Raw genomic sequence first — 20,465 nt, 5'->3', positions numbered from 1 at the left:
GGGGGGGGTCAAAAGAGCCCCCCCCCCGGCCCCCCCATGTCAAAAAAAGCCCGGTCTAGGTAGGGTTAAAAAAAACGACAAAAAAAATAGAAGAAAACAACAGAAGTTGCTCTAGTGACGTAATGGCAGTGCTTGGGGTTCTTAGGAGGTGCAGTTCGTCATCAAAATGTAGTCTACCCTCTTTACTTTTTCATGTTTGCAGCCTCTAAAAATGCAACACTCCAACAGAATTAAAAGTCATTGTGGCTTCCTGACAGTTTTAGTCAACAATTTAGGCTCTTTGTTATATGGGACAAATATTTTTTGGAAGGCTTGGTGTTTATGCTAATTTTTGCTTTTCTGTTTGTTAACCTGCTTAGTACATAGCATGTTCTGTGTATCCTGAAACAAATCTTGTTTGTGTCTTAATGTTTTTTGTCTCATTTTTCAGATGACGCGAAAGAAGCCAAGCTGAATTCAAAGTTAGACATTGTTGAAGACTCTTTAGATGAAATTTTAGACATTACACGGTGTCTTTTGCAATACAGCAAAATGGATATGTCCCGACGACCTCACCCTGTCAAGACATGCCCCTGAAACATTTCTCTGAAACATGAAATATCCAAGGCAATGGGTGCCATACAAGACCCCCCATTAAAAGACACCAATAAATATTAAGACGTATGGACTAAAATTTAAAGTTAAAATGCAGATCAGTCAGATGTTGCCGTCCAAAAACACCACTCGACAGGCAATTGAAAAGATTGAAAAGAAATAGTAATATTAAGCAGCAATTCAACTTACTTTTTTTACCTTATTTACTGTGTACGTTTTTAAATAAATTTTATATGGCAATATCCTTTAAATTCTTTAAATGTAGTTACCTGAATGTAGTCCTAATTATTTCAATCTCAATTAAATTAAATTAAATATAAATATATTGTAATAAAAAAACTGCATTTAAGGTAACACGCATTCTATTAGGCCACACCAAGTAAATTCTATGGATGACGTCCTTTGGAGACCCTAAATCTAATGCGAGAGGGCGAAAAAAAACAAGAAGGGCCCTAAAAAACAAGATGCCTACATTACAAATATACTAAGAAACGACAAATGTTAGGACACAAATTGAATGAGGTGACACAGTTTAACAAGCAAGAAGTCTTTTATTCATCATCAAAACAGCAATAACTCACTGGTGGAACAGCAGTTGTCGTCCTGTCCTGTTTTGGCGTTACGGGTTTCACGTCAATCTGACGATTTGCGGCACTGTCATGACTCTTTGGTCATAGTTATATGAAGCGAAATTTCTTGTGTTTTTTTTTTCTAGGAACAGGCCAAAATCAATGCGCGCGTGGGCGTCATCCATAAAATTTACCTGGTGTCGCCTTATACTGGCACATTATTAGGTAAAGGACCTGAAAAAAAATGTATACAATTATGTGTTCTATTGTTTCTAATAATATACTTTAATGAGTTATATGTTCTTCATATGTCTAGCGGTAATATTTTTAGATAAAGCAATCATTCTGCTAATATTTAAGGAGCATGCAGTACTGTAAACGGAATTGTATAGATCTTAGTAAATTGTATATCCAGATAATAAAAGGTCTACACTATTGCCTGAATATTATTGACTTATGCCATAAGTAAAATGTAAGTGTAAATGAAGACTAGGTAGTTTTATGTACAATATTCTCTGCAGTGGCCTATAACCGCATCTATGCAATAAATGCACTCCATATTATATTGTTACAACAGGTTTAGAATATATTACTGTGAGTTCAGAATTGTTTCCACTTCTTGTACCGTTTTACATATTTGAAGCCATTTCACCAAGACATTGTTATTGTATATAGTACAAACGCACAACTTGCTGGTGTTCGGCCAGGTCGTCTACTGTTCAGCTATGCCGGCCGAATTTCGGTTGGCGTTCGGGAGTAGGTAAAGGTGTGGTTGGTAGTGGGATTAGCCTAAATTAAAAAAAAAAACATTTTTGTTGTATAGGGCCTTTAAAACTAACGTTAAGCATATCAGTGGTAGTTAGAGATATAGTATTTGACTTAACAAGGCAAGAAGTGTATTTTTTGTAACGGAAGCATACATACAGACGTGGCACACCAAGGTAACATTTCATGCATTAAAGGAATACAATGAGTAAGAACAACGAAGCGTATTTTATAATGTCACACTACGTTGCAAACACACAATCCTGCAAAGGAGATTTCACATCAAATTAAAATCAAGTTGGAGAGGGCATCGACCCGAGGCAATTGAAGTACGCAACAGCAAATTTCTATTAGTTGCTTCGTTCTTTATATTTTACTTCATTATATGCCGTATTCTCATTGCTGTTCGGTCTGCGGCAAGATAGGACAGGGCCCAGAATCAAGGAAAATTCTGGTATGCAATCAGACAACAGCGTATGATGAGTCAGAAATGGAACCTAGCCTGCAATCTAGATGGCTCTGATATTACAGTGACATTACCGTTGGTCACTCAATAATTCATGAAAAGGTGTGTTTGCAAGCAGGTTAAAGGACAATGACAGGTCTTATACCGGTGTCCACCAATATAATATCACCGTTGTCATATTAACATCTAGGCAAATAGGACGTGACACATAGACACAGCAGGTCTTTGTAACGAGTCCTCGCAAACACACCTTCCCATGAATAATTTTCAGTCAACCACAATATTATTGCAAAATCATCTCGATTGCAGGCTAGGTCCCATTTCTAGCAACTAAATTGACGTTTAGTCCTGCCATTTTTTGCCTAGGATACAGCAGCAATAAGAATACGACAAGTGATAAGCCAAATATATGAACTAAATGATTTATATATATATACGCAACTCATAGAAATTTGATGATGCGTAAAAACGTTCCCTTACATTTGTATCTGAAATCAATACACATTTTTAACACTTAGGTAAACAAATACGTCTTGAATGCTATAAAATATCTATGTTCTTTTAAAAGGTTGAAGACCTCGCCGACTTATTCTAATTTGATGTAAAGGCACTTTGAAGGATTGAGTGTTCTTTTCGACTGGATGGGTCAATTGTTGGGTATGTCACGTGGTATTGCAAATAAGATACGCTTGTTTGATTTTAGCCATTGTATTCGTCCAATGCACTAAATGTTGTCATTGTGTACCACGTTTGTTTGTATTCTTTAGTTACAAAAATATGCTTCTAATTCAGGTAGTACAATTTTCCGTTGGTGTTCGAAGAAGGTTTTGAAAAAAGTGTGACAGAGACTTAAACACAAAAAGAGGGTGGGCTGAAGTTTAGGAGCAGTTTGACCAGGTTTAAGCCACGTCAGTCTTTCATAAAAATGAGTTAAATTTGAGTCGAATTCCACTACCAACCACACCTTACCCTACTCCCGAACACCAGTCTTCCACCATTCAACCGGCATATATTAACAGAAGTCGACCAGGCCGAAGACCAGCCAATCGTTTTACCGACCTGCTTTGCCAAATTTCTGGATTTTTTTTGTCAAGGGTTTTACTTAATTAAGATTGTGAGATCTTTGGATTGTTTTCTGCTAAGAAATGAATAAAACGGCTCTTTGCAAAATCATATATTTTAACCTCCGCAGATGACTAAAATAGATTACCCTAGCTTTTTTTATACAATATATGGTGCTGTAATATTTTTCTGCACAAAGCTACAAGAACAACTCTCAACTACGTACTTTCTGTAACAATTTAAAACAGACATGTCTAGAAATTCACCTAATAGTATGTTTTTATAAAGGTCAATGCCCCTTCCAACATGATTTTAATTTAATGTGAAAGTTCTTTTGAAGGATTGGGTGTCCTTTTCACCTCGCTGGGTCAATTGTTTGGTATGTCACGTAGTATGGTATAATAAAACACGGTTCTTTGACCTCACGTATTGTATTTGTTTAATGTGCAAAATGTTACCCTTTTCTGCCATGCCCATGCCTGTATGCATGCATCAGTAACAAATATGAACATGTCGCCTTTAATTCAATCCAAATAGCTCACCATCAAGCTTTACCACCGTAATCTGTAACATTTGTGTTAAAGCCTCTGCCACACTTTTAGAACCTTCCAACGAACACAAACCTAAAGTGATTGGCTGAACGTCGGGAGCAGCCATAACATAAACAATCGAGGATGGGTTTAATTTGAGTCGAATTCTGCTACCAATTAGCCTTCACCCACTCCCGAACACAAGCCTACCACCTTTCGGCCAGCGAGGATGAACAGTGGTCGACCCGATCAAACACCAACAAAATCGTTTTCCCGACCTACTTCGCCATTTTCTTTTCTTGTCGAGGGTTTTAGTTACAAGCGACTATAAGATCCTGTGATGGTTTCTATTCAATCACAAATACGTATAACAACTATTTGCAGTATAACATGATTTTACACATAAAAGGAAGAAAATAAAGGGCAATATTTATGCAATATAAAGTTCCATACTGTGATATTTATATACAGTCTCAAAGGGTATATCCCAAAAAATGCTAATAGGTATATTTTGGTATATATAAGAGGGACCTCCCATACAAAGTTCTATATCATATACATTTAATAACAATTAATTACAATTAATTGTTTAAAATGGACAAAAAATCACTTAATTAAAATTCAGGCTATTTTGCTATAGTTGAATCCATTTAAATTAATGACATAAGAATGAGAAAAAGGAACACGGATGAAAATATCACACTACATTCAAAACTATGGAATCAGTTTCGCGTCACCGAGCTGAGAGGGTTGTTATTGTCATTTTTTTTATAAATGTTTTCAATTCTTTGTTCAAGATGTTTCATAGTTAAAAAATATTGTTAATATCTTTAGACATTCTAAGTAATGGCCGGTTTTGTAAAAGTTTTGAAATATTAATGTGGAATATGACATTTCCAAAAGTTCTAAATATTTGTAACAGCATTAAGATTTAATAACAATTAATTACAAGTGTAAATAATCAGTTAATTTTATAATTATTAATTTGTTATTGATTAATTTGTAATTATTAATTTATAATTAATTGATTTGTAATAATTATTTGTAATTAGTTAATTTTAACCATTAATTACGATTATTTGAAAATATTTTGTAAATAGGCCAGTTGGCTTGAAAAAAAGTAATTAACATATCCCTGTGAAATACAGAGTAGTCTGCTTGGGGCACATGCATGGATGGCTTGCACAGAAGCACACACTAGAGTCAGATTAGCACCGACTTTTGTTGGGGCAATACCCCGCATTTATCCTTTGGATCTTATTTTGAAATAGTTGATTTGATTTGATTTGATTTATTAGGCTGATAACACATATGTATGCAGCCAGGACTGCCCAACTAGCCGGAGGCTATTATAAAGGGCTAGCCCTCACAACAATAACATAAACAATTCGGAACAGTTAACAGTTAACAGTGTCAGTTACAATTCAGATAGACATACTACCGGTACTACTACATAACAGATGTTGTGGCCAAACGTTAGCAAGCTAGTTCTAAATATTTCGAAAAATCAAATACTTACATATGTACTTAAAGTCTATTTAAAAGAAAGAGATATTTGTACAGTCATTTTCAAAATGTTAAAGAATATATTAAAATGAATTTGAATATTCAAATGTTCACATGTTCTTGACTTGTTGAACTTTATTTCATTTTTGACTTTAAAAATTATCTTCATTTATTTCGATCAATAGTTCGTGCTTATAAACCTGCCTTTCTAAACCTGCCTTTCTGAAAAGTCTCTAGTGTCACTAAAGAGAGGTAGTAAATGCTATTTGAAACGTCTGACCGTTTCCACAATCATAACCAGTTGTTTGAGTTTCTGATTTTATACCTTCACCGACGTATGCCAGAATACTTGACAAGTTTTACACTGTATCTTCTCCCCAACACTGTACAGAAGCAGAAGACCGGTAAAACTATAATGTGTGTGTAGAAAGCCAGAGTCAACTGGCATGCTAATATGCTCAGATATGTAAATTAAAAAGTTCAACCTGCAATGTCTTAGGCTCAAGAAAACACCACGATCAAACACTACCTCTGCCCTAACTTTAAGAAGAGTAGAAAGTCCTGTATATCATGAGGCAGAATGTTTTTAAATTCATATCATTCGGCTCCTATTTACTATCAGCAAATGTTTTCGAGCATGCACATATATTATTGCTTTACTAGGTTGATGACAACTTCATTGACTGACATAACTTGATAGTTAGCTACACTATCCTAAAACAGATTACACTGGGTTACATTGGATCCAGGACCTTTTGGCCTAATCGTTTGCTGCGCTAGTTTTTAGCCATTTTTGTCCTATTTTTTTGGAACATGTAGAGTACACAGCATAGTGCTAGCCAATGCTTGTAAATATAGATTTCAAAAGTAATTAACATTGCATCGTTTAAGCTTTGAAGATAATGTACCAAGTAGAGAAAAAACTATTTTTTAAATTTTTTTTTGCCAAAGAGATAATATACTAATCGTATCTACACAGAACATATATGATGCATTTTTCGAACTCAAACTTCTTATTTACCAATGAACTGTATTTTGAATAGAACTACTATGTTAGCAAAGGTAAGGGATGATTTGTTTCATAGTGAGGATGGGTGGAGATTGTTCAAACTGGTACTCGGAATTCGATTACATAAATACAGTGTGTACTTTACATATTATTGTTGTATTTTATATGTAGTATTTTATATAATAACAATACACATAGACGCTTTGATGCTACATGGCGTTGGGTGTAGATGCTAAAATTTCCTTAACGTTACACCAAAGCTATCTATATAACGTAACTAAGTTTACAGATAAAAGATAGCTGTGGGTGTAGGGCTTAGTACATGTAGCCCTGCACAGTACTGCCCCCTACTGATTTTTCTGAAAACAGCAGCACTTCGAGCACAACAGCTAATGAATAGAATACCGCAGGCAACACGTCACGCTGCACTGAGCGGAGTGTTTACATGGCCTTGAAAACTCCACCCCTTTCAGGATTACCTTTCAAGTTTTACACTGATAGACTCTCGCACATGATACTCGTCCTTACTGTTACAACATGGTGTTACCAATGATTTCTTTAAAAATGCTAATCTTCCATAGCTTAGTCTCCAACCTCCAGCTTTAGCATACCTAATGTCCCTCGGTGAGACACTACAGCTAACCAAGCAGAAGGATCGCTTGACCTTCAAAATGTCCTCTCAACCATTCTCCCCCATAAAGCGTCACACTGATAGACCCTGCCAGGTCAGCTTGGGGACAGGAAACGCCCTGTAAATTGGAACTGCAGTTTCAGCAAAGGCTTAATATATGATGACTGGTTTATTGATTTGAAAATTTTGGCAGCTCGGATTCTGTTTTATCACAAGCATTTACACCAATTGCATTTGTACCCACCATAATAACTAAAATTCGTTTAGCTGAATATTTATAATTAGAACGCAATTCATACCTCTTTATACTTGGTAAAAAGCGCCGCAATACATCGTAAAATACAATATCCTAACCTAAATAACAATATTTTATGCTTTCATGCATTACTTAAGAAATTAATAGCATATGGTAGTGAACTGTTGGCGTAACGCAGATAAAGGGCATGTTTTTGAAGGTTGTCAAATAATTGTTGAATATTCAAGCAGGACCATGTGTTTATTATTCGTCTTTCTTTAGTGTCACAAGTGTAACACCGGTATTTTTTAAAAACTGTTTTGACACTTGATAAGCTGTGATATATTTTGCTTTCTAATTTAATCAATCAATCAATCAATCAATCAATCAATAAATCAATAAATCAATCAATCAATCAATCAATCAAATGGTTTATTCTCAACTGACTTCGCAGCACCAGGCTATTTCATACAAGTTTTTATAAACATAGGGAGACAATGAGAAAAAAATTATTTTGGTAGTCCTTATCTTTTTGTGATTGGAGTACCTTGATCCTCTAAATGATATTATCAATGAAACTTTTAGAAGTAATGTATCAACGAAAATTCTGGGATCTAGGAGGTGAAATGGTGAGATTTCTGTGTACTGTGTTTTACATAGGTATATGAAATACTTCAACAAAGAAGGTTACCCTTCGAGCTCAAAGGTTAACAGTAGATAACATTGCTGTGATGTTCACCGTATAGTCATCACGGGATCTATAAATTGATATGGTCTTGGATAGTAAAGTCATACCGTGGTATATTGGACTTTAATGTACTTGACGTAGAAGCTCACCTGTACGCGCTGCGGTTTTCACACATTCCGCCTGGAGTCGTGGCTGTTATGGTTCTTACCCACGAAGCTACAACCTAAAATACCTGTTTTTCTACGTGACTGTTTGGTTGGTGTCTATGGTGTTTTGGGCTGTCATTCTTCGAGCCTTTATATCGTGTTCTCCGTCTAGTTCAACTAGACTCCCGGCAGGAGTTTTACGGCAGGGATTTTACACGGAATGAGTTTGATTAAATCACCACGTTGTGGATTTATTAAACTACCGACGTGCAAAACCTTACAGTCTAACACCGATGTACGAGGTAGAAATGACCGAACAGCCGTGGACAAAAGTCACCGCAGCGTATAAATCAAACCCGGCGGGACGACAACACACGCAGCCCCGCCAAGTCCGGTCAAGCATAGGAAGTATAAATACATATTGATGCTAGTATTGATTTTATTATAGTTGACTTTTTTGATTGAGTAATATTAGTTTGTCTCCATGTATTCGTAGTTGATTTTATACGTTTCATTTATTTCATTATTGTTAAAAAAAATCAAACACGATTAAAATGTATTAACACAGGAATCTGTTGACTAGACATTTTATAGACAATGTATAGAAAGATATCTCGCCCATTGAATACATATTGGTAAAGTTTTGTACCTTATTTCTAAAAGCTTTATTACAAAAAGCTTTTGTGTTAACCCCTGACGGTGAGACAAGTGCATTTAAGATAGCCACGTAAGATCTCGAAGGAGATACTTTAGCTCCTTATCTATTTATTATTGTGCTTGATCATGTGTTAAGACTTTCCCTTGATAGACATGAAAACAAAGGAACTAAAATCAACCCACGAAGGGGCCGAAGATATCCTGACTAATTCTTAACTGATTTAGACCTTGCTGAAGATCTTGCAATAGTTGCAGAATTGATTAAGAATGGGGCACTTTCTCAAAGAGTTAAAAATTTTAAATATTTAGGATCTTACATTAAAGAGTCCAAAAAGCTTTTTTAACTAGAAAGGCTTTGGCTTGGGAAGCAAGCCAAATAATAATTCGGATAATAAATTGGATAAAATTTGGAAATCAAAAATTCCTAACAAATTGAAGTTTCAAGTCTTTCTACCCTCCTAGAGCCAATTTTACTCTATGGTGCGGAGACATGGACACTTACATGTCAACTCCAACACAGATTAGATGGGACAGAACATGCTACTATTCAAACAATATGTGGGAGTCTTCAAAAACCCACCCACCGCAGGGTAAACTTTGCAGGACATAGTTATAGTGCTTAGCAGGAAATCGTTACTTCTGTCTTTCTCTGGGAGTCAAGAGGTCGAGTACACTGTAGAAGTCTAACTTTTACCGATACCTTGACTAGAGACACTGGCATAGATCTCAAATACTTAGGAAATGTAATGTTAGATAGAGAGAACTGGAGAGTTGTATGTGATGACATAGAGCCTGGCTGATAGGCCGCTAATGTATGTGAATCTTTTGTATTTTTAGAAACTGAAATTCTTTCTTCGTGCATTTCTTTCTTCCGTCATTTTAATTTTGCTGTGGTGGTCCACACGAATGTGGAACTTGTACAAATTATTCTTTTGCTATGAAAGGTAAAATTTACTTTACATCATAAACATACAGAGGGTTATTATCCAAAATATTCTAAACCTTGTCTTCCGTCATGATGTGAGGAAATTGAACAGGACCTCCTAAGTACACATTTTGAGGTGCAAATGACAAAAGCATTACCTTAATTAAAAGATTTAAGAGGCTTCAAAAAAGACAGTGATAACACCACCTACACATAAGCTAGCCCCGTACATTCCATGAATCGTTCTGTTTGTTCCAAAAAACTTTATGATGATGTTAGGAATTCAATCATGCAACCTGCAATATGAGTATATTGTCTAAACCTGACCTCTTCCCTCGGCCACTGCATGGTTTGCCTTTTTCATGAACAAAAAAAAATTAACAAAAAAACGTGACCCATTTTGAAAATGCACAAAATACAAAGATGGACGAGTAAAATGTAAATATTGGCCTTTTATGCTCCCGTAAAATTTGCAACATTAGCCAGTTCCAAACTCATTTATGCCGTCTATATAGAAATGTTTACAATATCCAAGTGTACCAAAAGAACTCATGTTATCTATAGATTTTGTACTTGTGCGTTCTAGGTAGGGCCTCCACTTGTAACATGTAGCTCTGGCGTGCAACAAGTCAATAAGGAAAGCGGTGATTTATGGTACATACAAAAAACACAGGTGAAGCTAACATCTGCTTGGAGAATATTGAGTACAGACAACTCTCCAGACAGCCCGAGGCTGTACAGTTATCGCTGAGATAATGATTATAGGTGAGCTGAAGTGCAAGGGTCAGAGACTGATGTTATTCTGCATACTAGTTAGATGGGGGTGGGGGTGACTTCAGTAAAAACAATATCATTTACTATTAGAGCTGACTAATTAGGCCTGATCATTTGTTGGTCTTTCGCGGTCTTTTCTGTGTCTGTTCGTCCATCTCTAGTGATTGTTAATAATTTTCCTTGGCTAGGTGGGCAACCATGGCTGTTGTAAGCCGAACCAATAAATAACTCTCTAGTTTTTCATGTTTTGGGAGCTATTCTCCCATAGGGTTTGAAGGTGCACTACTACATGTGCTAATCGTTTCAATTCCTTCAATGTTCGGGAATATGTAAGAATAATGAGGCAGACCCAAATTCACCTTCCTAGACAATCTGCGATTTGACAACTGTCCAACATAATTAGTTGTTTTGCAGCCAGGACGCTTTTAAGCTTTTAATTAAAATTGCATGTTTCAGTAATAACTTCAACATTTATTGCATTTCGTGACCACCAAAAAACTGTAAAATTGGTTTTAGTTTAAGATTTATAATTAAAACTCATTTAGACTTTGTCTTTTCTCATAATGTAAGGGAATTGAGCAGGAACATCCCAAAAATTCATTTTGATTTGCAAATGGCCGGAACAGTACCTTCATAAAAGCATTTTAGAGGCTTTAATTGGGAGAGGATGACACTACCTACACTAAATTTACCACAATATAATTTATTTTGTCTGTCCCAAAAGCAATGTGTTTATGTTAGGACTTCAATCATGAAACCTCAAATATTGATTTATTTCACCCTGACCTCTTTTTTCGGCCACTCCAGGATGATTTGGCTTTAAAACATTAAAAAACCCAAGTAAAAACAGCATTATTCCCATTCTTAAGAAGGAGGAGTAAATATGAACATTGGCCATTTATGTGCCCCCCCACCCCCCAAAAAAATGCAAAATGCAACATCTTGATCTACGTGTGTTTGGATTTTGCAATGCTTACAAAACGGACATCTATGGTCGTTTTGTGAATTTTACAGGCTGAAAGCATTGAAATGCAAAAAAAGACTGAACCATTCTGCGGTAACATAAGTTTTGTGAATATTTTGCACCATTACCAAGTTCTAATCTTATTCATGTATTTTATAAAAATGTTCAGAATCTCCAACACGTAACAAAGAACTTATAAAATTTTCGTCACCAGATCTAGGTTCGGTCTCCACTTGTAACATGTAGCTCTGGCGTGCAACTAGTCAATAAGAAAAGCTGTTACTTATGGTACATGCAATACATACAGGTTAGGCTAACATCTGCTTGGAGAATATTGAGTACAGACAACTCTCCAGACAGCCCGAGGCTGTACAGTTATCGCTGAGATAATGATTATAGATGAGCTGAAGAGCAAGGGTCAGGGGCTGATGTTATTCTGCATTAGGTAGGGTGGGGGGGGGGTAACATCAGAAAGACAGTATCAGCTGACTAATCAGGCCGGGCAATTTTGTTGGTCTTTTTCTGTGTCCATACGTCCGTCTCTAGTCGTTCTTAATAATTGTCCTTAACTAGGTGGGCAACCCTTGCTGTTGCCTACCTTCAAATAATCTCTAGTGGTTCATGTTTTGGAGTTATCATCTTTAGGGTTTGAAAACTGCCCAACATAATTAGGTATTTACAGATTCTACAAAAAAATCGATGAACAGGATGAGTTTTGTATGATGCAAGACAACAAGGAAAATATAAAATCCGAATTCCTTGGCAACAGAAGCGTCGGCGTGTTGTGTTTTAAAAAGAATATTAGGATAATATTTTGATATAAGTATATTTATTTCCTCTCACTACAAAGTAAGCAGGGGAGTACTTACAAGAAGAAAAACATAAGTAAAGAACGGAAACAAATGTTACCTTTTATTCCTGATAGTCTGTTTCAACGGGAGAACAAACATAACAGGAGAACAGACCCCAAAAGCTATACATCACATTCTTAACTGTTCTTGCCTGCAGCCTTTTCTAGAATGTGATGCGCTTCCGTTTTGAGTTGTGACAGAGTATAATCGCTGTGCCATAATAATTACTACGTAAATGTGTATTTGTTTTTCGGCACTTTTCGGGCAGGAAATTTTGATTTTCAAAATTACTATTCAGGACATTTTTAACAAACAGAGTTTACCTAACCCCACATTTGGCACACAGAGTTTAGTGAAAAAGAACAAGTACATGTAGCCCTGTACAGCACTGCCTCCTACTGATCGCTGTAAAAACTGCAGCACATCGAGCACAGCAATTATTGGATAGAAAACCGCAGGTAACACGCCACGCTACACTGAGCGGAGTGTTTACATGGCCTTGGAAGCTCCACCCCTTTCTGGATCACCTTTGAGCTTTACACTGATAAACGCTCACACATAGTACTTGTCCTTACTGCTACAAAATGTTGTGGCCAACGATTTCTTCTTCTATAGCTTAGTCTCCAAGCACCAGTTTTAGCATGTCCGAAACAATGCCTCTAGGTGAGACACTACGGCTTAGCAAGCAGAAGGATCGCATGACCTTGGAAATGTCCCCTCAACCATTCTTCCCCCATAAAGCGTCACACTGATAGGCACTGAAAGGTCAGCTTAGGGTAACTGTACACGCTGTGTACAACCTACAATACCTGTTTTTCTACGTGACGGTTCGGTGTCTATCGTCGTTTGGGCTGGCATTCTTCGGTCCTTCAGACCTTCCTCCCCGTCCAGTTAAACTAGAATCCCGGCAGGAGTTTTACGGTAGGAAGTTTACACGGAATGATTTTGATTAAGTCACCACGTTGTGTGTTTATTAAACTACTGCCGTGTAAAACCTTGTAGTCTAACACCGATGCACGAGGTAGGAATGACTGGACGGGCGTGGACAAAACTCACCGCAGCGTATAAATCAAACCCGGCGGGGAAACTAAACACGCGGCCCGTCAAGTCTGGTCACGCGCACGATAGGGCAACTTGCAGGTAGATTATGATCATATTTTTTCTTACTTTTCATGGTATACACACTAACGGAAAGTAGCATCTAGTCTTTTCATCAGTGTATACAATAGAAAGTAGACATTTTTTCTATAGAAAGTAAATATAAATTATATATGTTGCCTTTGCTGCTGCTACTAATGATTTAACGATAGTATTTTTTAAATAAAGTAATATTACTTTGTGTCCATTTATTTGTTGTCGACTTTATCCGTTGCATTCATTTCATTACATTGTCATAACAATCTGAAGCGACTTTCCTTTTCTACAAAACATATTTTCAGTGTAATGCATTTTTTAATCCTTCTTTTATAAAGGAATTATTCATTAGATCAGAATTAGCGATGTTACCTGCACCATGAAACAGTTTTCCAACTAATCTATGCCTGGTTTATTGTCACATGTATTGTCCTTTGTTTATGTTTTTGTTAGTTTTCACAATGTAGAATATAAAAAGAATCGCTGCCACAAAAAATACAGTAGGGTAGGGCTGGAGCAACACTGGTTTCGTTGAATTCTTATCAAGTAATGCAAATATTCAAGCTCGGTTAAAAGTTTTGACACAGGAATTCGATGACTAGAAAGTATATTGACGTTGTATAGGCAGATACCTCGCCCATTAAATACATATTGGTAAAGTTTTGTACTTTATTGTTATATGGATGTTACTAAAAGCATTTGCATGTTAAGAAACTGAAATACTTTTTGTGCATTTGATTTCTTTCGTCCTTTTTTTGCTGTGGTAATCCCTAACGAATGTAGAAGTTGTGCGAAATCATATTTTGTCTATAAATTCACAGCTAATTTTGCTACTTTACTATATAATTATGTACAAGATTATTATCCAAAATATCCTAACCTTGCCTTTTGTCATAATGTAAGGAAATTGAGCAGGAGCCCCCAAATACACATTTTAGGTGCAAATGGCCAAAACATTACCTTCATGAAATATTTTAGAGGCTTAAATTGGATAATGATGACACTACCTACACACAAGCTGTCCTTATACAATTCATGAATATTTCTGTCTCTGCCAAAAGATATATTTACGAGATATGTTTTAGACATAATCATGTAACCTGCAGATCTAATATATTGTCTAAACCTGACCTCTGCCCAACATAATTAGGTATTTACAGATTCTACAAAAAAATCGATGAACAGGATTAGTTTTTTTGATGCAAGACAACAAGGATAATATAAAATCTGAATTCCTAGGTAACAGAAGCGTCGGCGTGTTGTGTTCTGAAAAAGAACATCAGGATAACATTTTGATATAAGTATATTTTTTCTAGTACACAGTAAGAAGGGAAGTACTTACAAGAAGAATGACACATGTAAAGAACGGAAACAAATGTTACCTTTTATTATATGATTACGATTAAAGATTAAACAACAATCTTTAATAATACTGCAAGAAAATTGGTCAGATATACTCCCTGAAGAATTTGAAGAATGTAATTTCAATATTCAGTTACAGTACCTTGTATCCACATGACAGCAAACACCTGTACACCTGTGTCCTAAATAATTGGTGTCCTCTTGTCAATTCTCTGGCAGTTTGACTGGCCTTCTGCTTAGAATATGTTGACTATTTAGAATACACACATACATGTATTTCCTGTTTAAGTTAAAGCTCCATGTGTTCTAATTCCATCTCAGAAAATCCCCAACTTTAATCTTCAACTTTAAATTCTTACAATACTTACTTATTGCAAAAGAATGAAGAGTTCGGGAGGCATTTTCTTATGGTATGACATACAGATATAGTTCTCGAAAGTTATGCGTCAGTCACTACTTGTAAAAACAATAATTCAACTCCGGGGTCAATAGTACAACGATGAATCTACACTGGATTCCACATAGTTGGTTACTAGTATTTGAAGTTGGAAGTTGCGCTGTACGGATTTGTGGAGCAATCTGTGCCACCTGACGGGTGGTGTCAGGGTGAATGTGAACAGTGTACAAAATGCGCATACAATCTTTATGCATGCATGCAGTCTACAGTCTTTTTTAACCTACAGTCTGTAAAGGGAATGTTCTCTACACAGCTATCCCTACACTTATTCTAGTTAAAAGAGTCATATACAACAGTAATAGCTAAAATGGTAGATACTTTACAAATCTGGCAAGACAGACAGGCAAATAGCATCATACATTAAAAGTCTGATTAATGATTTATTAATTATGCAACAATACACCAAATGCAGAGTAGATTAAGTTAGTATTTTAAACGCTTCTAACTGAACAAAAGGTGAGTTGATTGTCGGCATGTCTTCATTATCAAGTGATCACAAGAGTTAGAATTTCCTTATTGATAGCGGCCTTAGAATGCCCCATTTGTAACTTCAATCTTTCAATGGCCTCGCTCTGCGGAAGGGGAGGGCACCCTCTTTCTGTATCTTCCCCCCTAGCTCGATCATCCTGTATGTTGTATGTTAATAAATGCCCTTGCTCATATAAATAATCGCGCAGAAAAATCCCTGGAGTATATATTAGATTCCTGGATTCCTCAGCTAACATTCGTCAAATATACAGTTCCACAGGGGAGAGTGTAAAGTGGGTCTTTGCACTCGCTGTTCTGAAATCATTTTTTTTTCGGGTACAAAACACATGACCTCCTGCCCCGAGGAAGGTAAGTTTTAGCACCGAAGACGAGCTTAGTTAAGTAGTTAGACGACGTAGTTAAGTAGTTTCTCGGCATTCTTGAACGTAATTTAACCACGTAAGTGTACCACTGTAGCAAGCGGGCCGTGCTTGTAATTTTTAGCGGCTTTTTGCTAACAAAAACGTGACAGCAGACGCTAAAGTAGGTCATTCAGTGGCCCTCCAATGTAACCAAATGAGAACCGGGCTTACTAACGCAAATCTGCGTCATTATGAACCTCATCTGTACCGATTTGTCGACGTGAAAAGAAGGTAACTCCCACTCCAGGGCAAAGACCGGTAATGGCGCAGGCGTAGACTAGTTAAGAACTAGTTTAATCACAGTTTAACGTTGTTGTCACGTGCAAATTCTCAAGTTCAGGGGGGCCCGGGGGGGGGGGTAGCAGGGCAAAGACCGGTAATAGCACTGCTGGCAAATGTAGGTATAAAAGTGTTATTTTACTGGCATGTGTTTGGATTTTGGAGATGGATAATACAGGTGAGGGTTTTTCCTTTTTGATTATGTTGAAAAATCTAACTTTCACCCATTTTTGTGGTGTCCGTAGGCTGTAGAAATGTTGTGGTTTGGTAAGGTTTGGAAGTGTTAAAGAGGGGTCAGAGGTCATGTTGTTTGTTTTAATTCGAGTACGGACGTGTTGCACCGTATAGAAAATGGAAATTTTGCTCTAGAATGACACTTTAGAGGTCAGACACCCCAGCCAATGTGAGTTTTTCATGGACTAAAACTTGACTTTTGACACCCTCTTTCTTACATGTTTACCGGGTATTCGGACTTAGCTGCCCTGCCCGGTCCACCTAAACCGCTGCCCGGTCCGGTCCGAGGCCGCTAATGGGGGTTTTGCGTATCCCATGCGCCGGAGCAAGCATTTCGCTTTTTCTGCGTGCGGTTGCGCCCCCTAGCGGAAAGCACCGGAAATGCAACAGTACACAGTTCACCCAATAAAATTTACTCCTTGTCAGCATCAAGTGCGTCCCAATTATGTTTTTTTTTTCACCAACTATTTACCCACTGATATTTCCACTGCAGAGTACTTAGTATGTCAATATGAGTTTGCCTTGAGAAGGATATTTACTTCCATTTAACAAAACAATTTTAGCATTTAGCAAAATTGCTCCACTTTCCAAGCAGAGATTTGTTTCTGGGGAAGATCGTCATATTTTTATAACTTATATATACATATATGCCGCTATGCCGCTAGTCGCAACCTGAAAGGACAAGGGGAGGAGTACTTCTTTGAGAAATGTGTTGAGGTCCCTCCCCGTGCCCTATTTTCCGTAATCTGTGAACAAGGGTGTCCAGCGCGCGCGCTGCGGGACGAATCCAGTCAACCACGCATATCTCATTAGCATATCTCCATCTGACCGAACAGCATCACAACGTAGCAGATTATATAGTCAGTGTATAGACGTTCAAAATCAATACAATAAAGAATGAATTTGGTTTTCAAAATATTATATTATGTTTTATATTACCTTTACAAACATTTATAGATTTTGAGTCTTTCTTGTCATTATTTCCTTCTTACTTTTATGTTTGGATGCGATGCATTGTATCCTTCTGTTCGCGCCATACTTGTTTACAAAAGGACTGCCGATATTTTCTGATGTGTCATGTGAATAAAAAAAAATTTGAGCCCGACCTGTCTGCTGAATAGACGAGGCACGTCGTTGGAAGCTAGGATAGTGAATAGGTAGGTACTTGAGATAAATTTACGTTCGTCGGCGGGCATGAAAAAGAAAATTACGGTTTGTATATATCCACCACATGTATGCACATGGCATTTTGTGTAGATTTTTTGCGAAATTTGCCGATTGATAAAGAAGGACTAGCCTTCGATACCTGTCGGTGTATGTATGGAGAACGTCGAAATTATATCGTTTGTTTGAATGGTGAAGAAGACAGTGATTGTTTTGCATGTTTTCTTTGGAGGAAAGGGGAGGGCACGTATTTTTCTGTGGGAGGGGGGCGTTAGCAAAGAATATTGGCAATTAAGAAATAATTTGTTTCTTCAACTTATGTTGCCTCTAAACTCTTCCATAATAAGGGGATAATTAGCAAATGATTATTGAATAATTTCACTGAGTCTGACAGCGAGGTAAAATCTTGTATTGTATCAAGGTATTGTAAGTACATGTAAGTTACTGTAATTTTCTGTCGCCTACACGAATAATACAATGTTTTAGTTATAGTGCAATCTGTTTGCTTATAGGATACAGGGCACCATGTGCCTGAAAACCACTGGTACAGTCGAACAGAGGACAGTTGAGAGAATCCTGTTCGACTTCAAGCTAAGTCCAGCACAGGTTGGGAAGGGGAGCAACAGAAAAAACAGGGCGTAATATATGTATTACTAACTCACTGACTCACTTGTTCTGTCTTTGAACACGCAAAATCAGTCATTCATGTTACCTTAGAGTCTTTCCTTTCCCTTCGTTTTATTCGTACCGGACACTTGTGTTGTAACTAACCGATGTGTGCACTGCTAATTATCTCGTTCTACGAGGCTTAGCAGTATGAAAGAAGAAGAAAGAAGTAAAAATTGCTTTATAACTTTTTAATGAACTCAAGACATCAATGCACAAAACATTTGTCAAAATACATTTGAGAACTTGCCCTATAAGAGGTTAACCAACTTCAACAGATTATAACGTTACTATGATAAAATATTTGCCTCAAACAGGCATCTGACAGATTCTGACATACCGGTAAGTACATTCAACCCATAAACTTGCAACTTGAATGCAAGGCACTCACTGCCTCAAAAGTTCCTTTAACCTACACTAGTACATAAAATACTACTCCTTGCAAAATAATGAACAAAATCAAAGCACAACAGTGCTCTCCCTACAGTACAGGTCTTGTTCTACAGGTACAAAGACACCTTTTTGTAAGAATTCACATACCTGTAACGGTACACAGTTGGTAAACTATACCTACAGATGCAATAAGGAACAAAATCAAAGCACAACAGTGCTCTCCCTACAGTACAGGTCTTGTTCTACAGGTACAAAGACACCTTTTTGTAAGAATTCATACATATAACGTTACACAGTTGGTAAACTATACCTACAGATGCAATAAGGAACAAAATTAAAGCACAACAGTGCTCTCCCTACAGGTACAAATACACATTTTTTCATTCACACATACAGGTCGTAAACTGTCTACGGTACCCATAGATTGTTCCTGTTGGTATCCAAACAAATCAAGTCTGTGTTAGCAGCTGAACTGAGTTTTCAAAACAGAAATACGTACTACATGTAGGTACACATTGTACTTCGAATAGACACATATCTTGAAGAACATAAGTCACTTGAACGTTTTGAATTAGATCTCAGAAATTCAAAGCATATTCAATTCAATACACAGTATATACCAGTGGAAAATACAAACACAAAAAAAAAACATGTAAGTTATAAAACAACCAAAACCAGAAAATTGATGAAGTAAAAAAAAATGCCATTACTTGTGCTAAGATCAGTTAATATTCTGGAAATGAGTAAATGATTCCTAGTTTGAAATTCCCACCATTCAGCAATAAGATATATTCATCTTACTTTTTTGTGGAACAAGAAACAGAATGCTTACAGGGAGACTCGGAGGTTTGAGATGGAAGAAGTGGAATGGGGGGGGGGCTCGACTTACAAACAAACACACTCAGAACCTAAAACAACCTATATTATGAGATGACCCAAGACATTCCGCACATGTTCAATTTGTACATTACTTACCCGACGGTCTACTGTAAAAGTTTTGTTAGAAGGGAATGACGGTGTAATGTCTTTTGTGCCTCTTTTAAAGTCACGCTCAAAATGTCGTAAAAGAATTGACAGTGGCGGATACTTACTCGAAAAAGAATCCCTACACCCTGCGCAAATTCTACCTCTACAATTGTTGATATCAATTAATTCCCATGGAGCATTACTGGCGAGCCATGGCTTAGGACTTGGAGGGGTTACATTGGAGGCTGCATTTTGTGTTTTGGCTTTACGTAACGTTACATTAGAGGCTACATTTTGTGTTATGGCTTTAGGTACATTAGAGGCTGCATTTTGTGTTATGGCTATAGGTACATTAGAGGCTGCATTTTGTGTTTTGCTTTAGGTACATGGGCTGCATTTTGTGTTTTGGCTTTTGTCACCAGTACTGTTTCCCTGGTAGGGGACCTCCTTCTTCTTTTCCTGGTGACTTGTTTTCCCCCCCCCCCGAATTCGCAGCTTTTCCAGTCAACAAATGTGTTATTTTGGGTTTGATCCCTTTTTTACAATAT

The 20,465-nt window shown here is 37.0% G+C and overlaps 2 protein-coding genes across 2 annotated transcripts in view; one reads left to right on the top strand and one right to left on the bottom strand.

Annotated features, from left to right (window-relative positions):
- LOC109471320 (tyrosine-protein phosphatase 10D-like) overlaps positions 1-576 on the top strand; it is a 36,932-nt gene extending 36,356 nt beyond the window's left edge. The window contains exon 13 of the mRNA XM_019770610.1: positions 431-576. Coding sequence (XP_019626169.1) covers positions 431-576 — 146 coding nt within the window. The remainder of the gene's footprint in view (positions 1-430) is intronic.
- Positions 577-17,381: 16,805 nt separating this feature from the next.
- LOC109471319 overlaps positions 17,382-20,465 on the bottom strand; it is a 7,092-nt gene continuing 4,008 nt past the window's right edge. The window contains exon 2 of the mRNA XM_019770609.1: positions 17,382-17,400. Coding sequence (XP_019626168.1) covers positions 17,382-17,400 — 19 coding nt within the window. The remainder of the gene's footprint in view (positions 17,401-20,465) is intronic.

Source organism: Branchiostoma belcheri, unplaced genomic scaffold (genome assembly GCF_001625305.1).
Source record: "Branchiostoma belcheri isolate BF01 breed outbred unplaced genomic scaffold, Haploidv18h27 scaffold248, whole genome shotgun sequence".
Lineage (NCBI taxonomy): Eukaryota > Metazoa > Chordata > Leptocardii > Amphioxiformes > Branchiostomatidae > Branchiostoma > Branchiostoma belcheri.
The sequence above is the reverse complement of the archived record's forward strand: the minus strand, read 5'-3'. Positions and strand labels throughout refer to the sequence as shown.